This window comes from Ursus arctos, unplaced genomic scaffold, assembly GCF_023065955.2.
Source record: "Ursus arctos isolate Adak ecotype North America unplaced genomic scaffold, UrsArc2.0 scaffold_3, whole genome shotgun sequence".
NCBI classification, from domain to species: Eukaryota; Metazoa; Chordata; class Mammalia; order Carnivora; family Ursidae; genus Ursus; species Ursus arctos.
Window position 1 is genome coordinate 53,479,333 of NW_026622985.1, and position 17,404 is coordinate 53,496,736.

At 37.0% G+C, this 17,404-nt stretch overlaps 1 protein-coding gene and 1 long non-coding RNA gene across 3 annotated transcripts in view; one reads left to right on the top strand and one right to left on the bottom strand.

Annotated features, from left to right (window-relative positions):
- LOC113261709 (uncharacterized) overlaps positions 1-17,404 on the top strand; it is a 53,897-nt gene that overhangs the window by 18,064 nt on the left and 18,429 nt on the right. For both annotated transcript variants that reach the window (XR_003318493.4, XR_008956373.1), the window contains one exon: positions 10,293-10,445. This is a non-coding gene — a long non-coding RNA (uncharacterized LOC113261709). The remainder of the gene's footprint in view (positions 1-10,292; positions 10,446-17,404) is intronic.
- The window catches only part of SPMIP4 (sperm microtubule inner protein 4), a 37,853-nt gene that overhangs the window by 8,899 nt on the left and 11,550 nt on the right, over positions 1-17,404 (bottom strand). The window contains exons 2-6 of the mRNA XM_026507896.4: positions 15,147-15,323; positions 7,119-7,190; positions 4,976-5,005; positions 2,823-3,004; positions 1,106-1,194 (exon numbers count right to left, since the gene is read on the bottom strand). Of these exons, the coding sequence (XP_026363681.1) occupies positions 1,106-1,194; positions 2,823-3,004; positions 4,976-5,005; positions 7,119-7,190; positions 15,147-15,323 (550 nt within the window). The remainder of the gene's footprint in view (positions 1-1,105; positions 1,195-2,822; positions 3,005-4,975; positions 5,006-7,118; positions 7,191-15,146; positions 15,324-17,404) is intronic.

Genomic DNA, 17,404 nt, shown 5'->3' on the forward strand with positions numbered 1-17,404 from the left:
TTCTTGGTGTATCACTTTACAAAGAGCAAACACGAAATTGCTTCCTTGGGAGATGACCGTGTGACACTGCAGGGACCACACTCCCGCCTGCCACAGTGGTCGTCCCAAGTAAAATTAAAATGTTTCTAGCCTTGCATAATTGTTTCTTGCCTACCTCATAGATTCTTAGATGCAAGAGGATAATATATGGAAAATGCTTGGCACTGCCTCTAACAAACTAATTGGTCAATGAGGGTTAGCTGTTATAATTTTCAAATGTGTAGATCTTTTCCTTCATGATTTAAAATTTTTCTTCCTATCCATGTGGAGTCCTGGTACAGAGATTAAGAGCAGAGACTGGAGTCTGACAAGCTTGAGTTCTATGATTATAAGATAGCCACAAACTCTCTGAGCCTGAGAAGTGGGAATGATGATGCAAACTTTTAGGAGTTATTGTATGGGCTAAGTGATACACTGTATCTAAAGTGCTTAGTGTGTAGCAATTGCTCAATGCACAGTGGCCACTGCTTTATTTTTGATTCTAAACAAATATAATGGTTGGGACAATAAATTGCAAATCTTTCTGAAAAATTTTCATTTACTCGGTGTATATTTGGAGTTACTCTGAATTAATAAGAATAGAGTTGCGGGGGGGCGCCTGGGTGGCACAGCGGTTAAGCGTCTGCCTTCGGCTCAGGGCGTGATCCTGGCGTTATGGGATCGAGCCCCACATCAGGCTCCTCTGCTAGGAGCCTGCTTCTTCCTCTCCCACTCCCCCTGCTTGTGTTACCTCTCTCTGGCTGTCTCTATCTCTGTCAACTAAATAAATAAAATCTTTAAAAAAAAAAAAAAAGAATAGAGTTGCGGGATTCACAGTGAGTGAAACACAGCCCTCCACCTTCTCTCAGTGGGGAACCTTTTTTTTTTTTGTAATCGTGGAAATGTTACATAACTGCCCAAAGTATGTGAAATCAGCTAAGAAAACAAAAAATGTGAATCGTGGTCAAAATCTCAAGTTTTTTAACCAGATAGAAAATAAAACAATCCATCTTTTGGGTTTTTATGAATGTATAGAGCAAAAGCATTTTTTACTTTGTTTTAAACACACATTTTAAAAGATACTTACATCATAATATACACCCTGGCCTGGCCAAGTCAAGGCTTTCTTCTTTGAATCCATTGGAAGATCAAGCAGTTCGTATCTGTAAGGATTACCTGAAATTTTCAGAAGAGCGCTGTTATCCTGAATATGCAAGAATTGTTTTCTATGAATGTGCTTTTGGGGTGTAGTAAATAGAAACGAGATGATAGGAGGTAGAGAGCAATGCAGGTGCACATTTTAGCTACTGTATTATAGCTTTGTTTGAATTCTTGCTCCCCTTAATGAGCAGCACGTGGGGCCACACACAGTGAGATTGAGTCTCTACCTCTGTGTCTCTAACCCTGAGTCTCTAGCATGAGAGAGCCCTGTACTGCACCTCTCTGATTAATGAAAGGGATTTGTAGGTAAGTTGTAACTTTTAAATTTAAATTTTCCTGGCTCCTCTTTCTGGTCTCTGAAGGCTTAGCAAATACATTTCTATACTGCTTGATTTGGGCTTTTCCTGACCAAATATCAGGACAAAGAATTAGTATTTGCTTACCAGAAAGGTATTGAAAGAGAACATTTTAAAGACCCTAGCTTCTTAGGTATTAGTGGTAGTTTGATAAGCTTTATCAAACACAGCATGGCCTCCTCTGGTCCTGTAATAAGTTCCACATTAAAGAATGCTCTGAACATCCATCCGCAGGGGTAATAAGAATGAAGGTTGGCATTTAGTGAACATTTACCGTGTACCAGTACTGTACTAAGTGTTTTATATCTATCATCACATTACTATGAGGAAGGTACTATTATTTCCACTTTAACAAATGAAACTAGGCATAAAGAAAATATGCAGTTTGCCCAAGACCACACAGCTAGTAAGTGGAATAATTCAAACTCAGGCAGTCTGGTACTAGGGCCTGCACTCTTAACCCATATACATTGAATTCTATTAAAGAAGAGTTACAGTAAGTGTGAAAAAAGAGTAGAAAACCTAATGCAGTAGTATTTTTTGGAAAGGTCTTTTATAAGGGTTATTACAATATACTCATCTTTTTAAAGTCCTTTAAGAACTCAACAGATGTTTCTCTCTGCTGGCCATGCACCTTTTCTGTCACCTTCAGTTACCATTTCTCTAGTGTCTTCAATCTTTCTCCATAGGTTTTTTTTCTCTCTTTTAAGGTGTCTAGTGTGGGAGAGTCTTGATGACTAGTGTATGGGCTTACCATCCTAATAAAACACATCTGGAAAGACCCCACGGTTTGCATCTGAAGAAGATGCCTCAAGGTTTTAAGAGGACCTGAACAAACTGTTCCCGTTACCTTCCGAGTTTTATTTCAGTGATAGTCTTTCAGTTTCATCACAACTGCTATACCCATGTCTAGACCCTGATGATCTAAACCAAATATGATCCTTGTGCTGATCACTTAAGCTAGGGTGAAATCTTTAAAAGCTAAACTATGAGCGAGAGCAGCAAGGAAATGAAAACAGAAAATACAGGTAAATAAAAACAATTCTACAATGTTTGGCTCTGTATAAAGAACAAAAGTTAAAGAGTACCTGCAGAGAATCTGATGTCTGTGGTAGGGTTCCAGGTGATTCTTAAGGGCAGCTACAGTTAAGAACAACTTTCATAATCTACTGGTGGGTCACGCTTTTGTGACTGGAGTCCTTTGCCCTACTTTCTTTAATTTTATTATTGAATAAAATTAAAATATGAGAAGAATCAATACTGTTCCAATATCAAATCACATTTTACCTCTTGTTTTCAAAATCGTTGTATCATAAGCCTTCGTTGGCACAGTGGGAGGAAATGGCTGTTGGCTTCGGGCTTTAATGCCAGTGTAGAGATCCTTGGGTGATGTAAAGGTTGGGAACATGGCACCTCGGGAGATGTGTGTGTGGTACGGGTGTTCAATCGGATATGAGGAACAGATTTCTCTGAGATTCAGTTGAGCAAACAAAAAAGAATAGAAAGAAGTGCAATTGAAAAAAAAAATCAAGTATTTATTGGGATCCTTCTTTGTGGCAGGTACTGTTCTAATCCCCGAGGGTATGACTGAGCCAGAGTCCCCATTGTCTAATTTGGTGGATTCTACGGTTAACTATCCCACTTGAATTCACTTCCCCTTACAAATCAGCTTGAAGATAAGTGATCATTTATAGTTTGAGCAAACTATTTGTGTGAATAAAACAGGAATGAACACATTTTTGCTCATGGAAAAAGTGTCCAGTCTAAGTCAGGAAGGGATGGGCTTTAATGAGGTCTAGTAAAAAGCCCATATTCTATGGGAAGTTCTTAAGACATTCAGAGCCTTGGGGGACTGCAGGTGGAGTGGTCAGGAAATAAGGGACCTGGGCAAGAAAGATAGAGACCCTGGGGCCAGTGAAGAATTAAATGAGAAAGGCTGGATTCAAATATTATTCAACAGTCAGAGACATTTAGTCACAAAACATACTGGAAAGAATGGATGAGTAAATAGAGTATAATGATTGTCTCAATATGTGCTAATTAACTTATCTGGGAAGAAGATTCATCCTGATTCTCTTGGATTTTTTCCCAGTATGTGTCAGCTTGAGCAAAGATGGAAGAACCAGTGGGAATGGGGAATCAATGAGGGATTAATTTTTAAACTTCCAATACCATTTCCCATAGACTTGATGAAGTTTAAGGAAATGTGGTATGAATATTTCACAAAATGGTCACATTTATACACTCTCCCTACAAAATATCTCAGTGGGTACTGTGGGAGGTCCTGAGACATTGTAACTGCTGTATGAATAGGAATTATACTCAGAGGACATTGCCTTGAAATAGTTAACCCCAGTAATAACTATAACAACAGCAACAATAAAGCATTTATGTGCCAGGCCTTGTGCTAACTGCTTTATCTCTAATCTTTATCAGAGGGTCACTCAACAAGCTAAGTAAATGCTAGCATGCTCCCAGAGGCCAGGGCAGGGTGGCCCCATTTTCCACTAATCTGATGTTGGTAAGGACTTCCTGACAAAGGAAGGCCATTACATTAGTTTTCATTGTGTCTTGTTCTCATCACAAAGACATGACCAGAGTGTAGAGACTGACTTCTTAATTTAGAAAACAAATTCTAAAGGCCAAGATCATGTTAAATTACAAAAAAAGAATCCTCAAAATTTCATAAGCCATTTTTTTTTTTCCTGGGGATTGGTCCCCTTGATAGAAAGTCAATTTGCAAAATGTGTATACATAGTTATTGGGTCCTTCTGGTTTTGTCTGTAGCCAGGATTTTGGCTTTGTGAAGAAGGGATAAAAGGTAGAAGTTAGGAAGGTAGGGAGAGGGCTGATTAATTCTGATCATTTAGAATTAAGGCAGAAATTTTTTCCCCCTCAGATTCTAGAAACTATTTCCTAGTTAATAGTATTGAGTTATATCTGGTAATGATTTAGCAAAACATATTTTACTCTAAGACCTGCAAGGTATGGACTCTGTGTGTCTCGAGTCTATGTATAATATGAGATTTCATTCAGTATCTTGTATATATTATAAAGGTTATTTTTGTTTGTTAAAAAAATCTGAATAAAGTATGGATTTTGGTTAATAGCAGTGCATCAGTATTGGCTCATAAATTGTGACAAATATACCAATACTGATATAGGATGTTGTTTAGTAGGGAAACTGGGTATGAGGTTTATAGGAACTCTGTACTATTTTTCAAATAATTCTGCAAATTTAAACTGTACTAAATTAAAAAGTTTATTAAAAAAAGTTTAGCAGGGTATATAATACCAGCCTCTTCTCCCACTTGCTAAAAAAAAAAAAAAAAAATCTTTCCTGAAAAGGCATATTTATCCTCACATTGTCTGAGGCATATGGATTGCCTATATTTTTTTCTTGATTGGAACAGGGAAGGGAAATATAAGTATATACTTACCCTACTGTTGAATTAGGTGGTTTGGGCATCCTAGAATAAAAACAGGAAATAAATCCTAATTTTTAATATTAAGGACTTTTTAAAGCATACATACCTATTAGAAATTTGCTTAAGAATAATGATGTATCCCACTTTCAAACTACAGTATCTTTAGATAATATTCTTGATTGACTTTCTGGAACACTGAATATTGACCAGACAGAAAGATAAGATATCCTCATATCTCAGTTCTATCGATCCATCTAACTTCAGTCCCACTCACCACCCATTTTGCATTTCCTATTTGCAGTGCAGGTGCAGGACTGACTGCTTCTAATGATAATACAGTTCTGGTTCTTACTGACATTCACCCTCATAATCAGGCAATAGCCAGAGTGCTCAGAGGCAGCCTGACACCATGCATGTGGTGCAATTACGTGACCTAAAGTGACCTGAGTGTGGCCTGGTGGGACAATATATATAAGTACTGTGTGTGCTTTGTCCCTTTGCCCAGGATTGCTGATCTCTCATAATGGTAAATATTGCCCAGTTGACAGAAAGGCTAGAACAAAACTGAACAAGTTCCTGGAGGCATGTCTTTTCTGAATCAGTTCATTTAAAAGCTGTGTATGTACTAATTATTCTGAGCCCTGCCTGCCAAGAAATAATGCTGAAGCCCAGGAACAAAGTTCACACTAGAGAAGGACTGTCACCTGCTTTTATTGGATTCAACACTTAGTTTCAGCCTATGAAGATATTTCTGGTATTTCAGGCATGAAAAATGAATATAGTGTTACCTGTTGATAGCAAAGATCCATAAAATGGAATATACTATTCAATTTTTGTATGTTTATTTAGAAAGTGGTATGTAAACTATATAATTTTTTGAGTCTACAGTGTATTATAAACACATAATTCCCATTAATTTTAAGAGGTTTATATCTTTCTTTATTTAGACTCCAGGTTTGTAGGCTTGGAACTAAAAAACAAAAACAAAAACAAAAAAAAAAAACCACCCCAAACATGTCTTCCAGTTATATTTGTGGTTGAGTTGGGGGGGGGGGCAATGAATATGAAGAATTCAGGGGGTCTTGATTTACTAGGTTGGCTATGAAACATTAAATCAGCATCTGAAAATTTTCTCATGTGACAAATTTAGCTATCGTATTGACAAGTGTATACCTAAAATGCATTTGATTCAAAATGGAAAAAAAAAATTAAAGGAAAGCTTTTTTAAAAAATACAAGTTTGAAAGTTTGAATAAAACTTAAAAATGCTCAGAGACACTAGTTCCTTGACTTGAACCTGTGCATTATTGTACTGCTGCACTCTACATTTACTTTTCATAGTTTTCTCATCCCAAAAGGATTAAAGAGCCTAGCAACTGCAAAATTCATGTCTTTTTGGCTCCCTCTTGTGGCTGAACTCTATATTAACTTCCTTCTTATAAACATTCCTAACGGTTCTAACGGTTAAAGAAGTGATATTTTCATTGTTACTTCACTGTTGTCAGTGTTTTATTTTTATCTGAAAATTAAAAAGTATGCTTTTGTAATATATATACCAAGCCATTTCAAAGAGCAAAAATAATTTAATATGCTGGAAAATAATTCCTCTAAGCAAAGGATAAATTAAAAACTATTCCTTATCCAAAAAGGATATTTAGGGAGTAATTTTATTACAAATTATTTGTAGATTGTCATAATGAACCTCTGTCCTCATAAGATCCTGATGAAAAATTTTGCTGAGGGTGCTGGGGCATTTCCTATGAACCTTTTAAGACATTTAACAGATTCTTATTAGATTAACTAGGTCAAAGGCAGAGAAATGGACTCAGGTGACTTGTGTGAATTCTTTCAAACATTACTATTCCATATTTTGTATTTTTTTCTTGTTAAATGCCACAAACTCTTAGTGGGTTTTGGTTTATTTGTTTTATTTCTGTTTCTATGGTCTTGACTGTTAATGATCTCTGTTAAATTATTATTATTGATCTCTGTTTTAAAAAAAGAATCTCTGTTAAAAAAAAAAGGAACACTTTTTCTAAAAGATACCATTTTGGGACTTTTTTAGCCCCTTATATATAACTCATTTTCATCATATAACTATTTTCACTTAAAAAAGTTATTTGGTCCAATATAAGGAAAAGAAACCCCAAACTTACAAAGAATCATTTCCGTAGATGTCACTTTTTTTATTCTGCGTCAAATAATAGAATTGTTCAATAGGAAGTTTTCTGAAAAGAAAAGATTAAACTGAACATCTTTTCAAATTAACACAGTGATGATCAGATAGTAAAAGACAAATAGACTAATACAACCGTGTATGTATGGAAATTCAGTATATGAAAAAAGGTGGCATTTTAAATCAGTGGAAGAGGATTTACTGAAATAAACAGTGCAGGAAAAATTCACTAGCCATTTGAAAAAGAGTAGATTTCTATTTCATACTATGCATAAAGATAATTTCAGATGGATTTAAAATCTAAAGAATTGGGAAAACATATGCAAATATTAAAATATACATGAATATGTTTTTTTTCTTTGTGGTGGGGAGAACTTTTTTTTTTTTTAGGGAGAGAGAGGAGAGGTGATGGGGAGGAGGAGGAGGAGAGAGAGAGAGAGAGAGGGAGAAAGAGAGAATGTTATGCAGGCTGCCTGCCCAGGGCAGAGCCCGATGCAGGCTCAGTCTCACAACCCTGAGATCATGACCTGAGCTGAAATCAAGAGTCCAGTGCTTAACCAACTGAGCCATCCAGGAACCCCAAATGGTGAAAACATTTTAAATTAGATTTTTCTTTTAAACTCAAAATCCAAAAGGAAATTTGATAACATCAGAAGAAAAACTTTTGAGGACAGGATGGAATAAAAAAGCTCAAGTAAAGTTTGGAAGAAATTTTTGCAATAAAGATATGCAAAGTATTAATATCTAGAACACAGTAAGAATCTATAACTAAAAGACAATAAAATGGGCAAACAATAAGAACAGAAGAGGGAATATAAATGACCATATATAAGAAAACATAAGTACTCAACCAGAGAAATGCATTTTGATAACCAAGGTAACCTTTATACTTACTAGATGGGCAAAAATTATGGTTTGATAATATTACATAGTTGTCCAAGAGTATGGGGGAAATGGATATTTTACTTACTACCATGAGAATATAAAGCATTTCGGCTATATTTCTAAAATTTCATATATTGTGACCTATAACTTTCACTAAAGATTTTCCCTAGAAAAACATTTGTGCATGAGCTCAAGGAGGCCTGTACAAGAATATTCGTTACATAGAATTAATGCCAAGGAAAAGAGGAAACAATATGAAAATGGCTAAATAGTCTATGATGCATCCATATTGTGGAACACAAAGAGAAATCAAAAAGAATTAAATAGATCTGTGTTTACAGTCTCTAGATTGTAGGAAGAAAAAAAGAACCAAGTTGCCTACTACTATATATCCAGTGATTCCACACATAAACAAGATAATACATATATTTTCAATGGGTACATGTATAATTATGTAATTGTGTAACAGAAGATGTGAAAGGAGACATACCAAAGTGATAACAGTGGTTCCCTCTAGGAAGGAAACTGGGATTGGTGGGGCAGCGGTCAAAAGAGACTGGACCTTGTCTTTGATTTTTTTAGAAAGACATGGTTTTTTTAGAGTAGTTTTAGGTTCACGGCAAAGTTGAGAGAAGGTAGAGAGATTTCCCGTATACCCTTCATCCCCACACATGCTAAACCTCCCTCATGATTAACATCTCCCATGAGAGTGGTACATTTGTTACATCATTACCACCTAAAGTTCATAGTTTACATTAGCCTTCACTCTTGGTGCTTGTAATGTTTTAATATGCACTGTAGTGCTCAACTCTCATTTGTGGCTCCCAGTATCTTTTAAACACCCATCTTTTATCTCATCTGCCCAAGATAGATTCTAAAAAACTTGCTTTCTCAGCCTCTGAGAATGGTCCTAAAGTGTGAGAGTTATTTTTACCCCAAAAGAATGCTCACCAAGGGAGCACTACAGTTGAGGATGTGCTTCATAATTAGGTAGATAAAGTGACCAGCTCTGTGAATATCAGGCTTTCTCCAGTCACCCCAGTGCTTGCTCTGTGCCTTCATAAACTAAGTTATCACGGAGGCAGGACAGAAGTTATGGGTAAATTCAGCAACGTGAACTTCTCATCAAACTGACCTGGCCACATCTGAGTTTGCCAGCAAAAGTTACTAACCCTGAGTATTTCATAGAGAAAAATCTTGGGTGTGCTAGTCAGCCACCTGGTGGGAGGTCGATTACATTGGACCCCTTCCATCATGAAAGAGATGATTTATCCCCACATGAGTAGACGTAAAGATGGATTTCCCTTTCCTTCTCACTGCCAGTTACATCACCAGTGGATTTACCGAATACCTTCTTCACTGTATGCCATCTTAAAAAATACTACTTTTGACTAAGGAACTCAATTTACCACCAAAGAAATAAGGCACTGATTGAATTTAAAGGACACACTAGTCTTATATTTACAGAATGCAGACCAGCCTAATGAAGATTCATTTGTGGCTGACGCTTGTCCTCCAGAGTATGGCATATGCTCTGAACCAGTGACCAATAAATGGTTTCTCCCATAGCCAGAATGGATGGTCTAAAAAATGAAGGGTGGAAGTGGGAGTGGTACCTCTCACTGTTAAACTTACTATTACATTTGAGAAAGATTTTACTTCCTTCCCAGCCACCTTGAGTTTTGTTGGTTTTGAGGTCAAGGGAGAAATGCTTCATCAGGAAACATAATGGTCCCATTGAATTGAAAGCTGAACTGATGATGTGGTCATTGGGGCTCCTTACGATTGGGGGAAACAGGCAAGAAGGGATTATATATACCAAGTAGACTGGGATGATCGATCCTGAATGTCAAGGGTAAGAGGACTGCTGTTATGTAATGATGGGGAAAAGGAGTGTTTCTAGAATCTAAAGAATCTTTTGGACACCTCGTGGTATTGCTTCTAGTGGCATAAAGTTAATGGAATACCGGAACAGTCTCACACAGGCAGAACCATTAATTGCTAGATCTCTCAGGAAGAAAACTGGGGGGCACTTTACCAGGTAATGAACTCCTACCAGCTCAGGTGCTGGCTGAGGGCAAGGGAACTTGGATGTATATATATAATTATATTAATATATACATAATTATATATAGTATGTCTTTATATACTATAATATATAATTATAATATGAAAAGATTATAACGTAAAACATTTATATTTATGTGTATTCATTAGTTTTATTTTTTTCATTCACCCTTTCCCCTTATTTCCTTATTACTCTATATAGGGTGTTGGTGATGGTTTACTTCATTGAGTGCATAACTGTGGACTATCAGGACAAGATTATGACTGAACTAGAGAGGAGAATATCACCCAGAGATCTTGGGCTTGGAACTGGATGCAGGAACTGATGAGACTCTGAGTTTCCCCTTGTGGGGAGGTGAGTGCATTTTCATTTGTATAAAAAAGTCTTGCATTTCTTACACTGGCAGCAGTTCTCAAACTTTGCTACATGTTACCTGAGGGATTTTCTTAACATGGGGATTCTGTCTCAGTCAGTCGGGGGTGGGGTCCGTGATTTTGCATTCACCATTTCCTAGATGCTGCTGGTCCATGGACACCATGTTGAATTGAAAAGCATGTTATTGTTATTGCTGCTATTATTGACTGGTTGCTACATCTTTATAATACCCTCTCTACGTTTCGTTAGTTTCCCACATTTTAAATATCCCACTTGCCCAGGAAGAATCCAGAAAATCTACTTTCCAGTCTCGTGAGCAGCCAGGGGGCAAATGTGTGCCCTAAGTTCTGCCAGTCATCCATATCTGCACTAGACTTTGATTTGAATATGAGTAGCCTGAGAACACAGGCTTCTTTCTTTATGAATAAAATAACATAACGAGGCTGTTATCTCAATGTCAGTAGTTCCACTTCAGTTTTTTTTCCATTGTATGGTACGTCCTTTTGATTTTCAGATTCAGTTCTTAATTTCAAGGGAATTTTCTTGTGTATCTGAGTACCTCTTTCTGGTAGATTTACTTATTATTTGTTGTTTTACTTGTTCGATGCTCTACATTTGGGACATCAGTTTTCCTTATGATAAGTAATTATGCTTGTTCTTAATAGCATAGTTTTTTATTTGTATTGGCTTTAATATCCTTATCTTTCCCCTCTGCCTTCTCCTTGATTCATTGTCTTTAGACCATTTTATCAATTTTCAGTCACGTGTTCTGTTTCTTGCTGCTGCTTTTTGTACTGGATTTGTGAGTGCTTTTGTGTAGTTGTTTTCCTCATTCTTTCCCTTAGCCCTGTGATCTCCCCTTATTTAATGTTCAATCATTTAATCTTTTTTTTTTTTTAATCAGATTCACATACTTATTTTGTCCTTTTATAGAGAATCTACTTTTGTTTCCTGGGCTGTGTCTTTTTCTCAGAATAGTTTCTTCATGTGTTTTATATATAAAAATAAATATATGTATATGATATTTTTTCTTTTCTCTTCCTGGTTTACAAATTGCCTTACCATATGTTCTCATACTAAGCTTGTTTAATTAGACAGCTCTGTCTAAACCAAGCTATTTGCTATGATACAGTGTGAGTGAATTCTTGATTCTGTGGTTTGAAATCAGTTTGTGCCTTTCTGTCTGTGCTACAAGCTTGATGACTGAATATTATTGTCTCCATATTTCTTTAGCCTGATGGGACTGAGGTGGCAGAGAGTAAGTGCTGAGATTGTGTCAGATAGAATACAAGCATCTTGGGTCTAATACAGTCCACGATCCTGTTAAATGTCCTCTATAAGGCTCATTCCTTTCAGTTGGGGAAATAGCCATACCCTTGGGCTTCTGCTCATTCCCTCAAGTCATCACAGTATTCTGGAAGAGTACACATTCTGCACAACTTCGTCTCTCTTGAGCTCTTGCTGTTTTAAGATAGGGGCTTCTATTCTTGAGGCTTTTTTCTATTCTAATAGGATTACCTCCTCAATTTTTTAATCTTCTCTTTAAATTGGACAATTAATCAGGATTTTGTTGACTCACCTTGTCTCCGTATGCATTTGGAATGTAGGGATGTGGTTAGGTATAATGCCTCTCAGCCAATAATGTGGCTTCCCTCTGTACCTCCAGCACTTCCAGGGATGGGCTGGAAATATGTGTGGCTGGTTTTATTTTGGTTGTCACAATGAATGAGACTGGTATTAGGTTACGGGCCAGAGGTGTTAAGTACCTTACAGTGTATGGGACAAAGAATTGTCCTGCTCCAAATGGCCTCTTGAGAAACATTTAGTTAGAACTGGAATAAACTACATAGAATTTTCTTTCCTTGTCACATTAAAATTAATGGCATAAGGTTGTTCTCCTTGTATTGTTTGGGGGCTGCTGGTAAATTTCCTATTTATTTCACTTTTAGGTAACAGGAGAGGGATATTCTATGATTTTACTTCATAAGCAATAACCTTCAAGCTTCACTACCACCACCACCACTGCCACTACTACTGATATCATTATTATAGAGTGCTAGTTATAGTTAGCAGCAATTTCAAAGTATTCTTTAGTTCACAGAGCACTGTATACCTACTTAACAGCTTTTTAACATTTGCCAGTATGTTAGAGGAAGATCCATTTCCTTTTTCTTAAAAAAAGTAAAAACTTTGCTATTATTTTACCAAACTTATATAAAGAAGTGTTTATGGGGGTGCCTGGGTGGCTCAGTAGGTTGAGTCTGACCCTTGATTTCAGTTCAGGTCATGATCTCAGGGTTGTGAGATCAAGCCCCACATGGGATCTGCACTCACTGAAGAGTTGGGCTGAGATTCTCTCTCTCTCTCTCCCTCTGCCCCGTCTCTGCTTTTGCGCGCCCATGCGCCCTCTCTCTCTCTCAATAAAGAAATAAAATCTTAAGAAAAGAGAAGTGTTTATGGAAGTGAAAACAAAGTTATAAATTTTTATTACTTTGTAACATCATTCTTCTACGTGAATGTATGCAGAATTAGAGGGCGACACCTTTGCTTGGAATTTCTGAAACTTGCACCTGTGGTTAAGTAGATGCTGTTAAAGTTCCTTTAGAAGAGATTTACTTAGATATAGTTAAGGCACGAAGCACCGGAAGGAAGAGATTTGGAAGGGGGATGTTGCATTGGAACATGCGCATATAAATGTATGTGATTATAATTCCATTAGTAAACCATGTTCTTTTACTTTCTGAACCTCAGATGATACACCGTAGGACATCTCACTAGATGTTTTCCTAAGCAGTAGGTACTCTGAATTTACCGAGTCATGTAACGGAAGGGTTGGTGAGGCAAAGGAGAGATCCTGTTCCCAATGAGTGATGCATATGTGGCACCACAGCGCCCCTGCAAGGCCCCTGCAGGGAAGGTGGTAGGGGGTGATTGGTAGCACAAGCTTTATGTGGACCACATGAAGCCTGACCCCTCAGAGAGCTGGAGAATATTCTGTTATTTTGTATAAAAGGCCCTTTGGGGGAGAGAGAAAAATATTGTGACAGAAGTCATTCCCTATTAGGAAACAAGTAAAACCAATTCTGTAGCTGTTTGTCAAGGGATGTGCATTGTATCAGAAAATAGGGCTGTGTCCTAAATATATTTTTAAGAGATAAATATGTCAAAATGGTAACATTTGATGTAAGAGGATGTGAAGAGAACAGAACACAGCAACCTGCATTTCTGAGTCGGGGATGATGGGCATTCTAATTGGAACAAGTACTTCATCCCCCAGTGGTCTGCCCAAGGCTGCATTCAGTGAGGCAGCAAACACAGACCTCTCATTTCAAACTGGATTTCCCTTAAGAAACTCCTCGTTGGTCCTCTTTTTGCACTCTGGAATCCCGTGAGTACAATTCTGATCCTTTTAGAATGTTGTGCATTTTTTAAAATACATTAATTTTGAGAACAATACATGTAAACTCCACAAGCAGCTATATGTCTAGTATCTAAAACAACACTTGCTAGACTCAAATTATTGAATAAATGAATAGCTGGAGTAAATGATGAATGGAATGGACAGATGAAAAGAATTTGCTTGGGCTTTGGACTCAAAGAAACGTGGACTCCAGTCCCTGATCCACAACTTCATAGTTGTCTGATCCAGGGAAAGGTGCGGAGTCTTCTGAGTCTCCGTGTATTGTAAAACCAGGATAACAGTAGTTTCTTTACAAAGATATTATAAATCTATCTATATTATATTATAAAGTAAGTTCCATGAGAGTGGGGACTTAAAACATGTGTTGGATGAATGAATGGTCTTGAGGTCCTTGCTATCTATAATGTGTCGATATCTGCATCTTTCCAATTGTTCTGACAGGACTTCTCATTTACCTGGTGTTTATTGCTTCCCTGAGGCTTCATTAAGGTTCGTGGTGGCCACATGTCATTATTGTGGCTGTTTCTCTTTTGACTTGCAGCTTGTCTTTCCTAATTTGTTTTTTTAAACGGCTTTAGCTAGATCGTTATAAACTAGGTAAGCAGGATTGTTAGATAAAGCGGGAGTAGGTAGGCTCTGTGTGAAGGTTTGATTGTGCTTTGAGTAAATTTCAAAGTTTTAAAGTTTCGTATTTTTAGTGAATAGTTAATGTGACATTTAATTTGCTGCTCAGAGTTTTTGCTTTCTCTTCAGTTTTAATGTGTTTTGAACAAAGTTGCTGAAAGAGTGACTTAAAAGTTATAAATGATTATTGCAATATTTTAATACCTGAAAATGGTGCTCAGTAGATTCTAATGACTACAGATTGATGAACAAATTAGAAATCAAAACTTCCAAAAATCGACATCTGTACAAATTAGGCCGACTATTTGCTCAAGCAAGAACATTTTTAATTTAATGTCTCTCAGGAATATTCCCATTTAGTTTTAGATAAAATGTGATTAGCAAGAGAATTAATAAAAATTTCTGACCACAATACTTAAAAATCTCTAAGGATAGCAAAGACATCCATAAACACAGAATTTTTTTACTGATTTCACAATTAGAAATTATATAATTAGTTTTTCCATCTGTGTCTTTTCATAAACAGTAAAAGAAGTAAGTTTGGAGGTAGATTTAAGTTAACAAAGGACTCATAATAGAAATAAAGAAAAATGAAAAATAAAGACCTTTTTGTGAAGGGCAGAAAGTTTACTTACCTCGGCCAGGTTTCTCCACCAAATCCATAATGCTGATGTCCTTTGCCCATGACATGAGGAGGTTCACATTTTGGCCTATGTTCCTCAGGGAGTGAAATGGGCATTATCCCACCATATTCCCTATCAGCACCCCATTGAAGTCTACAATGTTGGAGCGACTCCCTTAATTCCTGATACCTGTGAAAAAAGAGAGACTTTTGAAATCATTTCAACATGGAATGCTATGGTCAGAATGTTTTTGTCCCCAAAATTCATATGTTGAAATCCTAATGCCCAATGTGATGGTATAAGAAAGTGGGGCCTTTACTCAGTGACTAAGTCGAAAGAGTGGAGCCTTCATGAATGGGGCTAATGCTCTTATAAAAAAGAGACCCCAGAGAGCTTGCTAGCCCCTTCCACCATGTGAGGATACAGCAAGAAGGTGCCAGCTCTGAACCAGGAGGAAGGATTTCACCAGAATGTGACCATGCTGGCATCGTGATCCTGGACTTAAGCCTCCAGAACTGTGAGAAGGAAATGTTGTTTATGAGAAGCCACCCAGTCTACGCTATTTTGTTACAGCAGCCTGAACAGACTGAGACAAACAACTAAAGTTCCTGTAGCTTCAAAATTATTTTTGGATTGCATTTTTAAAACACAGAATTCTCCGTGCTGGGTCGATTATGAGAGATACTGTTGCGCTAGGTGATCTTTCATGCCTTCTCACCCGCCGTCTCAGAGACACAGCCTTCCCGCCCCCCATGCACTGCCCTAAACTCTGTCCCATTGGAACCAAACTATCCAGGAGACCCCAGAATGTCCCCATGTTCAAAACTGGCTCATGGTAACACAGGAAAGAGAAAGCAAGATGGAGATCACTTAAATGCCAAGCATAATACCATGCACCTAATATATGATATTTCACTGAATCCTCACAAGAGCCCTAAGAGGTGAAAGTAATAATGATATGCCCAAATAATGGGGCAGTAGGACACAGGGGGAGCCAGCATTATTTCAAGGTTCAGCAAAATCACAGCTCCCTAAGAATGATCTGTAGACCAAATAAATAAAAACATACGAATACCACACTACCAATTTTCAAATACATGTGGGCATTGCATACTTAAATGAAACTTCATTGTAAAGCATTATCAAATTCATAAAAGCTTCTGGTCATTATGGTGTTTTACAGTTTCAATCAATGAATCATGACATATGTGTGGGAGATAAAAACTGTTGACAATGAACAGGAAAACAAAGAGATCCTCATCTTTGAAAAATACTGAGAATCACTGCACTGTAGCACTGTAACTACACTGAACCCACAGCAGAGTCAGTACCTTCAGGACAATGCTTAACTATCTAGAGCGGTAACCTTACTGCTAAAAGCCTACCTTTTGCCATCAAAGTATTTAAAGCTCTAGACAAGGAAGTCAATACACAGATACGAAAGGCATCATCAGATTGCTAAAGGAACGAGGTTAAATTCTCGAGGGCCTATAGATTATTATTATTTTATTTTTTATTTTTTACAGTTGTAGTCCATGTGCTAATTTCTTTTAAACATCTTTATTGAGATACAATTCATATGCGATATAATTCATCCATTTAAAGTGTACAATTAAATGGTTTTCAGTATATTCGCAAATATGTACAACCATCATCACAATAATTTTAGAACATTTTCATCACCTCAAAAAGAAATCTTGTACCCTTTAGCCATCATTTCCCCACTTGCCCTTCCCCACCCGAGCCCAAAGCAACCACTAATCTACTTTCTGTCTCTCTTTTTTCATATAGCCCTCCTAGTGCCTGTGAAATAGTAGCTCTTTGTGGTTTCGATTTGCATTTTCCTGATGACTAATGATGTTGAGCATCTTTTCACATGCTTATTGGCCATTTGTATATGTTCTTTGGAGAAATGTCTATTATTCAGATCCTTTGCCATTTTTAAATTGGGCTCTCTTTTTATTATTGAGCTGTAAAACTACTAGATAGGAGTCCCTTCTCCGACACATGATTTGCAAATATTTTCTCCTACTTTGTCTTTATGTTGTCTTTTCATTTTCTTGATAGTGTCCTTTGAAGCATGAAATTTTTAATTTTGATGAAGTCCAGTTTATCTGTTTTCTCTTTTGTTTCTTGTGCTTTTAGTGTCAAGAATATAGTGCTGAATCCAAGATCATGATTTACCCGTATGTTTTCTTTTAATAGTTTTTATAGTTTTAGCTCTTACACATTTAGGTCTTTGATCCATGCTGATTTGTTAATTTTGATAC